Here is a 15,270-nt window from a genome sequence, read left to right on the forward strand (position 1 = left end):
CCCTCTGGGGAAAACAGCTCTGCAAGCCTCAGCATAGCTGACCTCACCTCGCTGCAAGTAAGACCCATTTCCCTTGTGCCTCCTAAGTATAGAAGAATACTTTGTTACGTCCCCAATACCTTTTTGAGGGAGGGTATTGGGTAAGTCTTTAAGAACAATAGATTTTGTACTCGAGTTGCTATGATAAAGACAAGCCACACTGTTAGTTCCACTTACACACAAGCATTTGCAGGTCGCTATCAGTGCATTACCTCATATCAGCACTTGATTTTAGCGAGGGTAGGGTCCCCTCTACTATCGATCACAGATCGAAATAGAGAGGACCCTGGGTCAAGACCAAGGCCAGTTGGTGAGGACTTCCTCCCTCCTAAGAGTAAGTCACCCTATAAATAGTGAAGGGTTTGTATCTACGCCGGAACAGATAACAAATTTGTAAGTAATATGTATTTTTCGTAGTATACAAACCTGGAGCTATTTACACAAATTGGCCCGCCATCCTGTCCCCCGAGAAGTCCTGCCATAAAGCAAAGTGGTTACTCAGCCGAGAGGTGTGAGTGACCGGGGTAGCCAGTCTACCCCACCCCCCACCTGCTAACTAGCGGATGAGGGTAGTTATCTCTCACTAAAATTATCATGGCTCGTCTTTCAGCTATGCCAAAATTATATCCTATAAATAGCTCCAGGTTTGTATACTAGGAAAAATACAAATTACTTACAAATTTTGTTATTTTTGAACTGTATTTGTTTAAATTAATTGATTAAGGAAACATTTTGAAAATTTTAATGACATTTATTTTTTTTATCTTTACAGCAAACAAGTGGTGCTGATCTTGCGTTACTCATGCTTGACGTATTAGAAAAATCAAAAACTAGAGCTACAGAGCACCATATATCTAGAATAGCAAAGTGAGTATTTTCTACTGTTTTAAGAAAAGTAAAGTACTGTATTGTATTGTAATAAATTCTGTATTTTACTGTAGTGTATTAAGTCCATCACTGTACTGTATTGTATTAAATCTTGTACTAAACTGTTGTGTATGAAGTCATGTATTGTACTGTAGTGTATGAAGTCATGTATTGTACTGTAGTATACATCAAGTATGGTACTTTAGTGTATTGAGGCATGCACTGTTAGGTAATGTATTAAATTGTGCTCTAATTTTGTTTTGTATATTAAATATAGTTTGTATTTTACGCTCAACATTAAGCCATTTCCCGTCATGAGACTGCTCGAGACGAAAACAACTGAAAAATCACTACCACATTCATCTATTGCTGAATTGTGTAGTAACCACCTGTGTAGAGAGAGAGAGAGAGAGAGAGAGAGAGAGAGAGAGAGAGAGAGAGAGAGAGAGAGAGAGAGAGAGAGAGAATATGCATCATAATATGATTGCACATGGTTAATAACATATTTTACTCCAAATTATTACAAATATATCAATGATATGTTTTTTCAAGTTTCATAGTAACAAAGTCCCAAAATAGACAGACTTTCCCAATATCCAGGAACGTAACACCCCCATTACCATTTTGTTCCCATACTAACAAACCTTCCGTTATTTATTTGGATCATCTTCGGTGAAGCTGGAAGGTAGCCATTAGACTTAAAGTGCGAGGTGGCAATCCTGTCTAATCGCTTGAGCGGGTAGGCTGGGGATGGCTTAGGGTTACCTAGCCGCCTCTATACAGTACTGTATATACACTTGCAGCAGTGAGGTACTGTACGTCATTTTTTCTTTTGGCTCGGTAGAGAGTGGACGTGTCCTCTCTCTCCCCAGACTGTCATTGAACTTTTTGATATTCTTTTTCTGTTCAGGTGTGCTGTTTTCTCTTCGATCGCCTTCATGTGAACCTGTCCAGGGCGCGAGGTTGCCGCATGCGGTACTCTCATGTTTTCGTTGGAGACCGACCCGCACTCTCTGTGTCCTTTGTGCAGAGGGCATCGCTGCGAGCAGGGTTCGCCCTGCGCAGAGTGTAAGAAGTGGCCTGCCTCCCATTGGGAGAAATTTGGACGGTATAGGAAGAAGAAGTCCAAGCGCGATCATTCTCCCTCGGGCGAGAAAAGCGCGGTCTTCTTCGCCTTGCACCCCCAAATCTCTTTCAATAGCTCCTTCTCGCTCGCGCTCTTCTGAGGGCCGATCGAGAAGGAGTGGAGACCGACTAACTCCTTGGCAACACAGGGATACTGGGGCGGTTGTTGCTTCCCTAGAGGAGTGACTTGACCTTCAGCTGCTGGGGAGCCATTCTCCCTTTCAGATCTTTGGCAGGTGTGGCTAACCTTAGGGATTTTGGGACCCCCTTTGAAGGAGGAACTTCTGGGTCTCCTTCAGCACATTGCTAGGAAGGACCCTTCTCCAGAGCCGTCAACATATCACGTCTTGGAACTGTGAGAAGTCCATCTTTCACCTTCTCCTAGCCATTCTACACGCGGGCAAGGTGCCCGCTCGCGTTCACACCTCTAATGGCTTCCTGCTGATGACAAACCCTCTCTCCATCCTAGGAACCCGCAGGTTACAGGTGCATATTTTCCAGGGACTAGCCCTCCTACCACCAGCAGCGCGAAAGAACGAGCATCGCCATCGCCTCGCCCTTCTGAACACACTTCCCTGTTAAGATCTGATGGATCGTAGGTCATCACGATCCGAACGCTCTTCTTCTGGAAGCGTTGATGCTCTAGAGCTTCACGCTCACGAGACCTTTGGACTTAACCCTCTCCTCGGAGGCGTTCCTCTTCACGAGGAGAAGTCTCGCGATTGCGGTCTGCATGATCATGAACACAATCTAGACCCAGGTCCAGATGCTGGCGTTCTAGATCATGAGAACGGCGCTCGCTCTTGGGAGGACGACACTCCCGTTCACGAGAGCGGCGTTCAAACTCGCGAGGGCTCCGTTCACGAGAATGATGTTCACGTTCACGAGGCCGACGCTCACATTCACGAGCTAGGCAGTCACAACGCTCACGCTGTTCTCGAACGAGAGCTAGACGCTCCCGTTCACGAACAGCTTGTTCACGATCATGAACTGTGCATTCGCGATCAAGGTCTAGGCGTTCCTCATATAGAGGTAGAGGTAGGCGTTCGCTTAGTCCATCAGTGCGTAGCCCCTCAACCCCACCTTCTCCCAAACGACATCTGACCGAACTTGAGAAGGACTACTCCTCAGACAGGTGTCCGGCTAAACCCCCAGTGCCATTATTGCCTGGGGAGTATTAGCAAAGCATTCGCCTATGCAATGCTTGGAAACGTGTCCCACTGTAACGCGTTCTCCAACGATTAGGGTTGTTCCTACTCAGAGGCCTTCTGTGCCGACTTCGTCGGACGTAGGTGCTTCTCTGCGGCAGCAGAAAGGCGTTAGACCTTCCTCTTCCTATGTGGCTCTTAGTGCTCCTGTTGCGAGCACTTCTGCTCGTGAATTGCGCCTGTAGACGCGTGAAACTCGTGATTTTGCGCGCAAATCTAATGGAAGTGGCTGTGCCTTTCTTCAGAAAAGAAGTCCTTCCAGCTTCTCGTTGGTTGACTCTGTTAGAACATCAAACCTCTCTCATCCGTCTAGTTCCAAACGGCTGCTTCAAGATAAGATGGCAGCGGAAGTCCGGGTGGAACCAACACTCCGATCCACCGAACACTCTAGTTCCTATAACTCAGGACCAGGTGACAGATTTGAATTAGTGGATGGCAGATGGAAACCTTCGACAGGGCCAGAATCTTCTTGTTCCCCATTGGGATTTGATGCTCTTCACAGATACATCAAAAGAAGGGTGGAGGGCTCACCTCTGCACCATACAATCTCTGGCCTTTGGTCAGAATGAGAAAGGTACCAGTACATAAATCTTCTAGAGATGAGAGCAGCAGCCTACCTAGCTCTTCATCAGTCCCAACAGTTGCTGGTAGGTTACTCTGTGGTGTTGTTGAGCGACAACACCACAGTAGTGGCTTACATAAACTGACAGGGCGGTACCTTTTCTCAGCCTCACTGCCATCTTGCAGTAAAGATCCTCAGATGGTCAGAAGATCTTTGTGTCCCTATCAGCTCGCTTCATTCCTGGCAAGAGAAATGTGCTCGCGGACAATCTGAGCAGAGCGACTCTTGATAGTAGGCTCTGAATGGTCCTTGAATTGTCAGATAACCAACAAAGTCCTGACTTTGTGGGGTTCCCCCAACTGTAGACATGTTCGCAACATTTGTGAACAGCAAGCTTCCGTTGTACTGTTCTCCAGTCCCGGACCTTCAGGCTCTATGGCAAGATGCATTTCAACAATGGTGGGACAACATCAACGTGTACGCCTTTCCCCCGTTTTGTCTGATGAGAAGACTGCTCAACAAAACAAGAACGTCCAAAGATCTAATGATGATTCTTGTAGCTCCGCTATGGTATCACGTAGAGTGGTTTCCAGACCTCCTGCAACTTCTAGTAGATCTACTGAGAGAACTCCCTCCACATCTTCCACAAGACCGTGCAGTCGCTTCGACTTCACATAATGAGACTATCCAACGTCTCTCTCAGAAAGACTTTTCACGACAAGTTGTGGAACGAATGTCTGGACACTTGCGTAGGTCCTCAGCCTTGGTCTACCAAGCAAAGTGGAGAGTCTTCTGTGGTTGGTGTCGTGGAAGGAATATCTCTCCACTCGATGCCACTATTCCAGTAATAGCAGAGTTTCTTGTATACCCTTGAGAAGAAAAGCTCCTTTCAGTATTGACGGTGAAAGGCTATCGCTCAGCTTTAAGCCTTGCCTTCAAGCTGAAAGGAGTCTACATTTCCTCCTCGTTGGAGCTTTCTTTACTCATACGGAGTTATTAGATCACTTGGCCCTAGTCAAAGATTAGTCGTCCTCCTTGGAACGTCGTTTGTGTCTTGAGATCCTTAAAAGGACCTTCCTACGAACCATTACGCCATGCAACTGACCGAAATCTCACTTTGAAGACGGCGTTCCTGCTTGCTTTAGCCTCGGCAAAGAGAGTCGGTGAACTTCATGGCCTCTCGTATGACATCACCCATTCAAGGGGATGGGGGGAAGTGACGCTAAGCTTCGTCCCAGAGTTTAATGCTAAGACTCAAAATCTGTGAATGCTGCACCATAGATTCGGGCCCTTTCAAATTGCGAGTCTTTGCTCTGTAACCAACGACCCAGATCAGTTGTTACTTTGCCCAGTGAGGAGTTGTAGGTACTATTTTAAATGCATTGCAGCAACATGGCCCAGACTAATATCTGTTTGTTAGCTCAGGGAGAGTAAATAGGAGGATCACTGAGAACACACTTTCCTCCTGGATTCGGATTCGCCAAGGGATCAAAAGAGCCTTGGCTTAGGATCCTCTTCAGGCTCGTCGATCTAGAGCCCATGACATCAAGGGAATCAGTACTTACCGGGCATTTAAATGCAACTTCTCCGTGTTGCAGGTTCTCCAAGCAGGCATGTGGAAAAGACAAACCGCATTCACAGCCCATTATCTCTTAGACGTGATCCACATGAGACTCGATGCGTTTACTATCGGTCTTGTGGTGGCTGCTCAACAAGTGGTTTAAGATACCTCAAGCTCCTTGATGGTCAAGTAGCAGTTGGTTGAGGGCATTGGTCACCTGGGTTAAGACTGGGATGAATGAGAATGTCTGGCTTTTCTTTCTTCATCTTCCCCTGCCTTGGGGTACAGCACCAGGGGTCTCTCTGCAAGCTGACTTCAACCTCTGCAGGTAATTATCACTTCTATTGTGTAACCTAATATAAGTTATAAAATTGTGATACTGTCAACATCCCCATTGCTTTCTGTGAGGGAGCAATGGGATACGTCTTGTTGTTTTTTCTATATAAACTCACAGATGTTCATGCAAATAACAACCTCTATTTTACTACATTGCACAGGCCGCAAATATACTCACTTTGTATATTTCAGCGAGATGTCAAAGCTTTCTCTAGACCACAGTCATATACTGTAATAGTTAAACCGGGTCAATGTCCATGCTAGATCTAGGACTTCCACCTACCAAAGAGTGAGTCATCCACATAAATAACGGAAGGTTTGTGTGTATGGGAACAAATGACAAATTTGGAGATAATTTGTATTTTTCTCTAACTAATACAAACCTGGAGTTATTTATATAAATTGGCCCACCTTCACCTGCTCCCCATAAATCCTGCCTGCAATAAAAAGTGACGTCTCTCACTGCTGTGAGAGTATATAAGCGGTTAGGCAGGGTTGCTACCTCGCAATTAAAGTCTAATGGCCACCTCCAGCTGCTGCTGAAAGAATATCCACATAAATAACTCCAGGTTTGTATTAGTTAGGGAAAAATACAAATTATCTCCGAATGTCGTGTTATCAGGTGAGAGCAGTGAATTCCATGCTTTAGGGTTGGTTTTGAATTTAATAATTTATATTACCTTAGCATGTGTCTTGATTAGTCTTGTAGACTGGCAAATGCAAAGAGAAAGTGATTACATGGCTGTTGAGAGAGAGGTTCACAGAGCTGGGACTCTATGAGCAGTAAAACCCATTCAGTAATAAAAACAGGAATTGCTTTCTCAAGCAACATCAGGGTAATGTAGTACACCAAAATCCTCCTATCTTACTAAGGTGTATTGTAATAGGAAGATTAACACTCACAAAATGCCCAAATTAGACTCTGACACACACCTACCTGTACTTTGGTGGGGTTTAGTAAGATGAGATTATAAAGTGAAACTTTAACATTAGAGAAGTTTTTAGATATGATAAAGAGGTTTACCGTTCTGACAAAAGTTATAGGTCTATGCTGACTTGTGAGCTCCTATGTGTTGAACAAGATTTTAATGATAATCATTTGATTAGGGACACTTTTAAGCCCTAGTCTCAAAAAACAATGGAGGTGCTATTGAGGTACTTTGAGGAACCACAGTTTGGACATCAGCATAAATTTAAACCCACCATATGTCAGCATCAGCAAGACATTGGTTAAATAATTTGATGGCATCTTTCAGTATATTAGAATTCATCTAAAAAGCAGTATTGATTTTACTTCTATGTACTTCAAAATGCAGTAAAAGAATTTTCATCTTTATCTAATTTTTTCCCTCAGAGATTTTTAGCAAGGGATGAGAAGAGGTCCAAGAAGGTGAGAAGGTTCATTAGAAATATTTTTTGATTCATATGTGGAATCTTATTCTAGACACACAAACAGGTGGGTGAAAATATCTAATAGCCAGGCCTTCTCCATCACGAGGCTCAATACTACGCAGTACTCTAGAAGTTTTATTCCAGCTGTGACCAAGTTGTGGAATGATCTTCCTAATCGGGTGGTTGAATCAGTAGAACTTCAAAAGTTCAAAGTTGGAGCAAATGCTTTTTTGTTGACCAGGCGGACATAGTCTTTTTGTAGTTTATTTGACATATTTGTATTTGATGTTTTTGATAGTTTATTATATGACATGTCTGTTTTGACGTTGTTTCTTATTTTAGAATGATTTATTGTTAATTTGTTCTCTTCATTTATTTATTTCCTTATTTCCTTTCCTCACTGGGCTATTTTTCCCTGTTGGAGCCCCTGGGCTTATAGCATCTTGCTTTTCCAACTAGGGTTGTAGCTTGGATAGTAATAATAATAATACCAGCTTTTAAACTGATAACTTATAATATTAGGATAGTAGACCACGTTTTAAATATGCCAAAAAACACAGCTAGGTGATACATTTCAGTGGTTACTAACCATCATTTGAGGAAGTCTTATTTAGTTACGATAATGGATGGGCCTTTTGTTTAACAGAATTATTAAGGGAGCTAGTGAGGTCAATAGTTTTTAGTGGAATTCTTAGTTTCAAAAAATTAGAATTAGAGGGAATAGTCTTAAGTAATTTTCACTTTGGGTCCACAAATTGGTGGCAAAATTAAGCTCAATGGTACCGTATAAGAATTCAATTAGGTTTTTGTGGTCCCTTGTATATTTTAGGATGTATACAGATTACACTTGAATAGGCCAAGATGTATGTATGCAAAGTTAAATTCAAGGTAAAATGTAGGCCGTTTAGGCCTTGACTCATATGCCCTACTTTTGATAGACTGAGCACAGTACCACTGTCCCTCCTACCAGGACAATGTGGAATTGAGAACAGTAAAGTTTTACTGAAATAGAAATAATTCTCACATTAGAATTAATTATTTCAGTACTTACCTGAGAATCATGCAAGTTCCACACTCAGAGTGGTTCTGATTTTTTGCTACAATATTTAGTCCTGGTGTATCTTGAGTAGATAGGGTTAGGAATTAAGTATTGAGGGTGAGAACGGGTGTAAGAAATGAGTTAGCAGCTAGAGTGGATAGAATGTGTTGAGGTGGGTTGGCCATGTTGACAGAATGGAAAATGGCTGTCTGCTAAAGAAGGTGATGAATGCAAGAGTTGATGGGAGAAGTACAAGAGAAAGACCAAGGTTTGGGTGGATGGATAGAGTGAAGAAAGCTCTGGGTAATAGGAGGATAGATGTGAGAGAGGCAAGAGAGCGTGCTAGAAATAGGAATGAATGGCGAGCAATTGTGACACAGTTCCGGTAGGCCCTGCTGCTTCCTCCGGTCACCTTGAATGACCGCGGAGGTAGTAGCAATAGGGGGTTAAGCGTTATGAAGCTTCATCTGGGGTGGATAACGGGAGAGGGTGGGCAGTGACACCCTAGCAGTACTATCCAAACTCGGTTGAGTCCCTTGTCAGGCTGGGGGGAACGTAAAGAGGAAAGGTCCCCTTTTTTTCATTTGTTTGATGTTGGCTACCCCCCAAAATTTGGAGAAGTGCTTTGGTATATGTATGTAATGCTTAGCCCTCAGTCCTCAGAAGGATGATGGGTGAAGATGCTGATGGCTTGGCCGCCAAAATATATTCCTCTGCCACACCTAAAATACAGTGTCTGGAACCAAGGGTTTGCACACATCTTTGTAAGAATTTTTATTCTATCATGGGCAAGCTTTTCCATTGAAAGAATGATCAATACATGATTCTCACATAAATATTGAAATGATTAATTTTAGTATGGAATTATTGTACATCATTTTAAGTATGTTTTGAGAGAGATGATTTTCCCTCTCTCTTCACAAACAATAAGAAAAAAAATGAAGGAATGAGAATTGGTATCAGTTGCTGCAATTTTCATTTTCTTCCTTTCTGACAAATAGATGAACTAAATGATTTTTAGATGACGGAGAATTGATGGACACACTTTCTTAACACATCGATATATCTTAGGTGTTGTCAGAATTGTCAGTAATTCTTAAGTGCGTTCAGTGGGTGAGGATATTTTTGTGCGTTGTTCGATGTTCAGTACTGAATAAAGCTTAGCAATGGAGATTATGACTTAGTGATATAGTAGAGTAACATTACTAGCATTGTGGAATGATCTTCCTAATCAGCCAGTTGAATCGGTTGAACTTCAGAAGTTCAAACTTGCAGTGAATATTTTTATGGTGAACAGGTTGATGTGATTCTCTCTTCATTATTTATATATGACATGTATTTTAAAGTTGTTACTGATGTTAACCCTTTTACCCCCAGTCTATTTGGAAATTTCCAACCCTTAATCCCCAGGGGGTTATTTTTTTCCCAGCACATTTTGCAGTATATTTTTTTTAAATTGCTCTAAAAGCCTTAATTTTTGTCATAGAGAGGTCAGGATGGTCTCATTCTCTTGGAAAATGCCTGAATTTAAAAAAAAAAATTATCAAAAATATGAAAAAAAATTTTTTTATAGCATTTTTTTTTCTAGGATGTACCGGTACGTCCATGGGGGTAAAGGGATGGCTTTTGTGAAACGTACCAGTACGTCCTTTGGGGGTAAAAGGGTTAAGATAATTTATGTTTTTTACTATTACTTCTGATATACATGTTATTTATTTCCTTTCCTCACTGGGCTATTTTCCATGTAGCATCTTGCTTTACCAACTATGGTTGTAGCTTAGCTAGTAATAATAAATAATGATATTATTGAATCTTTTTGGTACCCGCTGCCTTCATAACAACTATTTGATTATCTAACTTGGTATTTTATCAAATGGTCTTCCAAGATCCACAGATGTGTGGTATAACTTCTTCCTCTTAACAAGGTAGTTTTCCTGTAGTTACCTTAATGAAGCTCATTTGAACTACAGTGCGGGACCGTATTGAATAATGAGACCCCAGAACGACATCAATAATTGAATTATACTACTGTAGTTTATTTGTAGCTCATTTGAACTATTGATCTTTTTGAGACACCGTAATGACATCAATAATGAATTATACTATTTCATTTGCAGCTTATTTGAACTATTGAATAATGGAACACCAGAACGACATCAATATTTAGTTCGTGCTGTCAAATGGTCGTGTGCCGAAACTCATAAACTTGGCCATCCAAGATTACATCAGCTTCTAGCCCAAACCTTATGGAAAGGTGAGATAATTGCATGTTCAGTACTGTATTTTCTAAGTGCAGTATTTTTTATATTAAATCTATGGACCCTTTTTTTTATAGGATTTTAAGCAATCATGGGTGGCTTTTGTGTCATGATCATGGCATTTACAAATGATTTAAAACAAAATATTTATAAGTTGCACTTCATAGTAAAAGTAATAGAAAGAATATAAAGTAATTCTAAAGAGTTTAATTTTATATCTTATACTGATAGTAGATTAATAAAGTTATTTGTAAATAACATTTAAGTTTTAATCTTGCTTTAGATGAGGTCTTTCTGCTGAAAGGAGGATGCACATTTGATTTTGAGGGAGTAGAGTTATATCACATGGAATTTGACAGTCAATTATAAAGTCAATCACTTTAATGTCATAGAATAGTTTAACAGAATCATGATGTCTCAATTCTGAATCTTTATAGAAATGAGTTAAAAGAGTAGTTGTCAATAAAAGTGAAAGTTGTAGAAATATAAAGTTTAAGAAGATGGACAGCTAGACAATTGTGTGAGATGAGATCAGAGGGATCAGATAAAAAGCAATAAATAATACAGGTAGCCCAGGGCCTTTCTACCAAGAGCTTCTATCACTATATACAGTAAGCTTTATTGACTACATTAATCTAAGCATGGCATATACTTAAGTAGGCAACACCCCTCCAGAGGGTTGCAAGATTTCTGAAAATTATTAGGACTGGAGTTTCACTTGTCACTTGTAGCATGAGGTAGAAATTGATAAAGAACTTATTGCAGTTTTAAAATCACACATTTTTCATACACTTTGTTATGTTCCAAATTACAGAGAAAAATTATGGCTCAGCAAGATATCATTATCTACGATCAGAGGATGGAGGAGGCTGCGCTGACATGCTGGTTGAATTACACCTATTGCGGGGTTACCCATCGGAAGTTGATCTTTTCCTAACACAAGCTGTTCTTCAGTAAGTACTATAGAATCATGTTCATATTTTAATGAGTAACTTTGAGTTGTCACCTATGTTGTTTATGCTCCTCATGGATTTTGTAATGCGTAAAACAGTCAGAGATGGTGGAGAAGGATTGAACTGGATTGGTGATGGGAATTTAGCAGACCTAGAGTATGCTGCTGGTGATGCTGTCTTTGTTAGCAGAACACCACAGGATTTGCAATGCTTTTTTACTAGAATGCCGTCTACTATTGGTGTTTTTAAATTGGTGCTTTTAGGCAAATTTTCTTCCAAAGATTAAGTCACACAATTGTCAATGCATATCATGCAGCCAAATACATCCTGGAACAATGAGACACCATCAAACACCAAACAGGCCAACTCAATCTTGCATTGTCAAGTCAAGAGATATTGATTTCTGTCCACCCTTAGTTCAGGGATTTTGAGAAAAACTCTCATGATGATTATGCAACAGAGGTCCTTACAAGTGCTTTGAGTGTCTTTTTTATTTATTATATATTTTTTTTTATCTCGGGTAGGTTCAACAGCCTTAATATTCATCTCATTATACAAGGTGTGATAGAAATATCACCAAGTCATATTGCACTTATTCATGGTTGAGAATGGCTTAGGTATCTGTAGATGGACATTTAATTGTTTTTTAATGCAAAGTAATAACAGCAATATTATTATTATTATTATTTGTTAAGCTATAACCCTAGTTGGAAAAGCAAGATGCTATAAGCCCAAGGGCTCCAACAGGGAAAATAGACCAGTGAGAAAAGGAAATAAGGAAATAAATAAGAGAAGAGAACAGTAACAACATTAAGATAAACCTTTCACATATAAACTATAAAAACTTCAAAACAACTAGAGGAAGAGAAATAAGATAGAATAGTGTACCCAAATGTACCCTCAAGGAAGAGATCTCTAACCCAAGACAGTGGAAGACCATGGTACAGAGGCTATGGCACTACCCAAGACTAGAGAACAATGGTATGATTTTGGAGTGTCCTCCTAGTAGAGCTGCTTACCATAGCTAAAGTCTCTCTTCTATCCTTACTAAGAGGAATGTAGCCACTGAACAATTACAGAGCAGTAGTTAACCTCCTGAGAGAAGAATTGTTGAGTAATTTCATGGTTGTCAAATGTATGAGGAAAGAGCAGAATAGGCAAAGAATAGGCCAGACTGTTCTGTGTATAAGCTGGCAGAGATGAGGAATCCAATGTAGTACTGTCTGGTCCGTCAAAGGACCTAATATCTTTCTAGCGGTAGTATCTCAACAGGTGGCTGGTGCCTTCGCCAACCTACTACCTACCGGGCTGTGACACTGAGAATTGAGCATAGCCTATTCCTTTTCGTAAGTGACCTTTAAGAATGAATTCATTGATGAGAATCATGAGATGATGGCGCTTTCAGACCTTTCTGTCTATTGTGTTTTCATCATCCCATTTCCTCTTATGTTTAATGAATATCTAAAGGAGAGACTTGAAGAATAGTGCTAAACTATTGACCAGGTGAAGAAACACATTCATGCCTAGGATTGACTCAATGCAAAGGTTATTCTCATCTTCCTTAATCACAAAGGATTTTTTTCTTACAAATGGTAGAATCACCAAACATTTTTTCTATATTTCATGACAGTTATTATAGGTTTTTTACCTGTTTCAATTAAGTATTGCTATGTGAATGGATAGGTAGGTCTTGGTGATTATATTTATTAGCACCATCTTTTCACTAATGACTCCTATAATTACTTTATGTACCTTTTTTAGCTATGCCAGTCCTAGTGACATAGTCCACCATGTTCATGCAACCTAACCTAATCTAAGCGTGGCTTGCCAGGGTTTAGAACCAGAAGGATCTAAAGTAATTAAAGAATTTGAGCTTCTGTGAGAGAGTTCCAAATCTGTACTGTGCAGCAAACGTTCAGAACCCTTACTGGAAAAAAAAAAAAAACTACTAATACTAGACAGCTTTGGGAGGGAGTTAGGATGTGTTTGGCAATGGGCCGGGTAGGACAAGAATTACCCCTTTAACATAGAAGCTAGCAATGTCAAGAGCTTATGAAGTTAATCACTATTGAATGTTAACTCATGATGTGAGTTGCGTAATGTTGATGCATGTCATTATCATTGTTATTTCCTCTATAATCAACTTGCCTAGTCTTTCCTGGCTTTTCCACTGAAGTAACAGAAAATTGTGCTTTGAACTGTTCACTTGATCAGGAACCATTGGAACCTACTATTGCACGAGAGTTACCATGAGTGAAACACACCATTCCTAGTTATATAAATCACAGTATTGTCCCTGACACGATACACAGAGGGAATGCGGATCATGATCTTCAGTAATTGCTAACATAACCAGGGGAAGACATCTTGATGTACAATACTGTAATAAGCAAGCAATCTGGAGAGGTCTGATTACAACCGATGCAACTGAGAAACAGAAGGCACGTAGAGACCCTGGCTCGTCAGTTACCACATACTGCTGGAATGTTACTTCATTTACTAAGGGCATGTGTTTATTGAAGGGAAAGGAAATGGAAAAATTCTTTAATTTTTACAAATTTCACTGGTAAATGTCGATTAAACTGAGCCTCGGGAGAGGAAGCCATATGAATATCAGGTGAGTATAGAAATAAGAAATTTTATTATTAAAATTCTGTTTGTTCCATAACTGAAATACAAACCACGCTATTTACATGGGGTAATTACTTCGGCGTAGCTGAACGACGAGCCATAAAAGTTTTAACGAGGGTTTCCTACCTCTCCGCTAGTTAGCAGGGGGTAGGGAGGGGTAGCTAGCTACCCCTCCCCCTCACACACACCGGAGAATACTCCACTTTACTTTTGGCTTGGTTAGCGATCGGATGTCTCCGCTCCTATCCTCACTTGACGGCCATTATTGTTTTGTCTTTTAACTTACTTTTTCTTATACTTAATATATTTTAACATTATTGATGTTTATGTATATTTTTGCGTATAGAAAATAGTAAGTTTCCTTTGCTTTCGGTGTTGTGCGGTGTGTGTTATGTACGTCTACGAGAGTGATCGCCGGCTTTGCAGGCCACTACGATCTTTTCTTGATCACGGCCTTTCACTCCTAGGCCACCATGGTTGCTTTCGTGGAGACCGGCACTTCTCTTGAGGTCGTTCACCTCTTACTCCGTACTACGCCTACGATAGCCTCTCAGGACCGAGTCGCTATTTCGTTTTATTTGTCACAATTATTTTCATGAATATAATTGTTTTAACTTTTCTGCTCAGGGCTCACGTCTCTTCGGGGGTCAGTGATCCTTGGAACATTCAAAGTCAGTTGCATAATTATAATGTTATAATTCTGTTTTGTTAACCTTCGTCCCCCCCCCTCACCTGGGCATGCCGAGTGGGGGAGGGGGGGCACATACCTTCTTTCGTTCTTATGTTCTTTCCCTCGGGGTTTTTCTTCGGAGTTTCACCCGGGGGAATTTCTGTTCAATAATTATTCTGTTTTATTTTCCAGTTTGCGATGCTGTTTCTTCGTGCCTGTTGTGTGCCTTCGAAGCAGAGCTGTCCTGTTTATCTTGGGGAGTCGGCTTCGCCGCCGTCTCTCAAGGCGTTCGTCAGGGGCGTTCCCTTCTCTTAGAAGTTCCCCGTGACTACTGCCAGCTCTTCATTGCATCCTAGAACGATAAGGAGGTTCGCCTCCAGGGTAGTTAGTTAACTTCCCTTTTTACTTTTCCTTGGTCCTTAGGCGGTTATGCTCTTGGGGCTGAGCGGCCGCCCTTGTGACTTGCTCAAGGGGCTGAGCGGTTGCAAGGCTAGACCTTGGTACTATCGACTATGCTCTCGGGGCTGAGCGGTCGCTTCTGTAGCTACGCTCAAGGGGCTGAGCAGCTGCAGGATCAGTCTGGCCCTCTCTCGTTCGCGAGGGAGGCCGCACTAAGGGCTCCTCCTCGG

The 15,270-nt window shown here is 41.1% G+C and overlaps 2 protein-coding genes across 3 annotated transcripts in view; one reads left to right on the top strand and one right to left on the bottom strand.

Moving 5' to 3' along the window:
- Nucleotides 1–15,270, bottom strand: part of LOC137631246 (Golgi to ER traffic protein 4 homolog) — a 445,029-nt gene that overhangs the window by 140,226 nt on the left and 289,533 nt on the right. The gene's annotated exons all lie outside the window — the stretch shown is intronic.
- The window catches only part of LOC137631244 (Golgi to ER traffic protein 4 homolog), an 89,421-nt gene that overhangs the window by 52,455 nt on the left and 21,696 nt on the right, over nucleotides 1–15,270 (top strand). The window contains exons 3-5 of the mRNA XM_068363028.1: nucleotides 812–906; nucleotides 10,247–10,383; nucleotides 11,202–11,340. Of these exons, the coding sequence (XP_068219129.1) occupies nucleotides 812–906; nucleotides 10,247–10,383; nucleotides 11,202–11,340 (371 nt within the window). The remainder of the gene's footprint in view (nucleotides 1–811; nucleotides 907–10,246; nucleotides 10,384–11,201; nucleotides 11,341–15,270) is intronic.

The sequence above is a fragment of the Palaemon carinicauda genome, chromosome 39 (assembly GCF_036898095.1).
Source record: "Palaemon carinicauda isolate YSFRI2023 chromosome 39, ASM3689809v2, whole genome shotgun sequence".
In the NCBI taxonomy this organism is placed as follows: domain Eukaryota; kingdom Metazoa; phylum Arthropoda; class Malacostraca; order Decapoda; family Palaemonidae; genus Palaemon; species Palaemon carinicauda.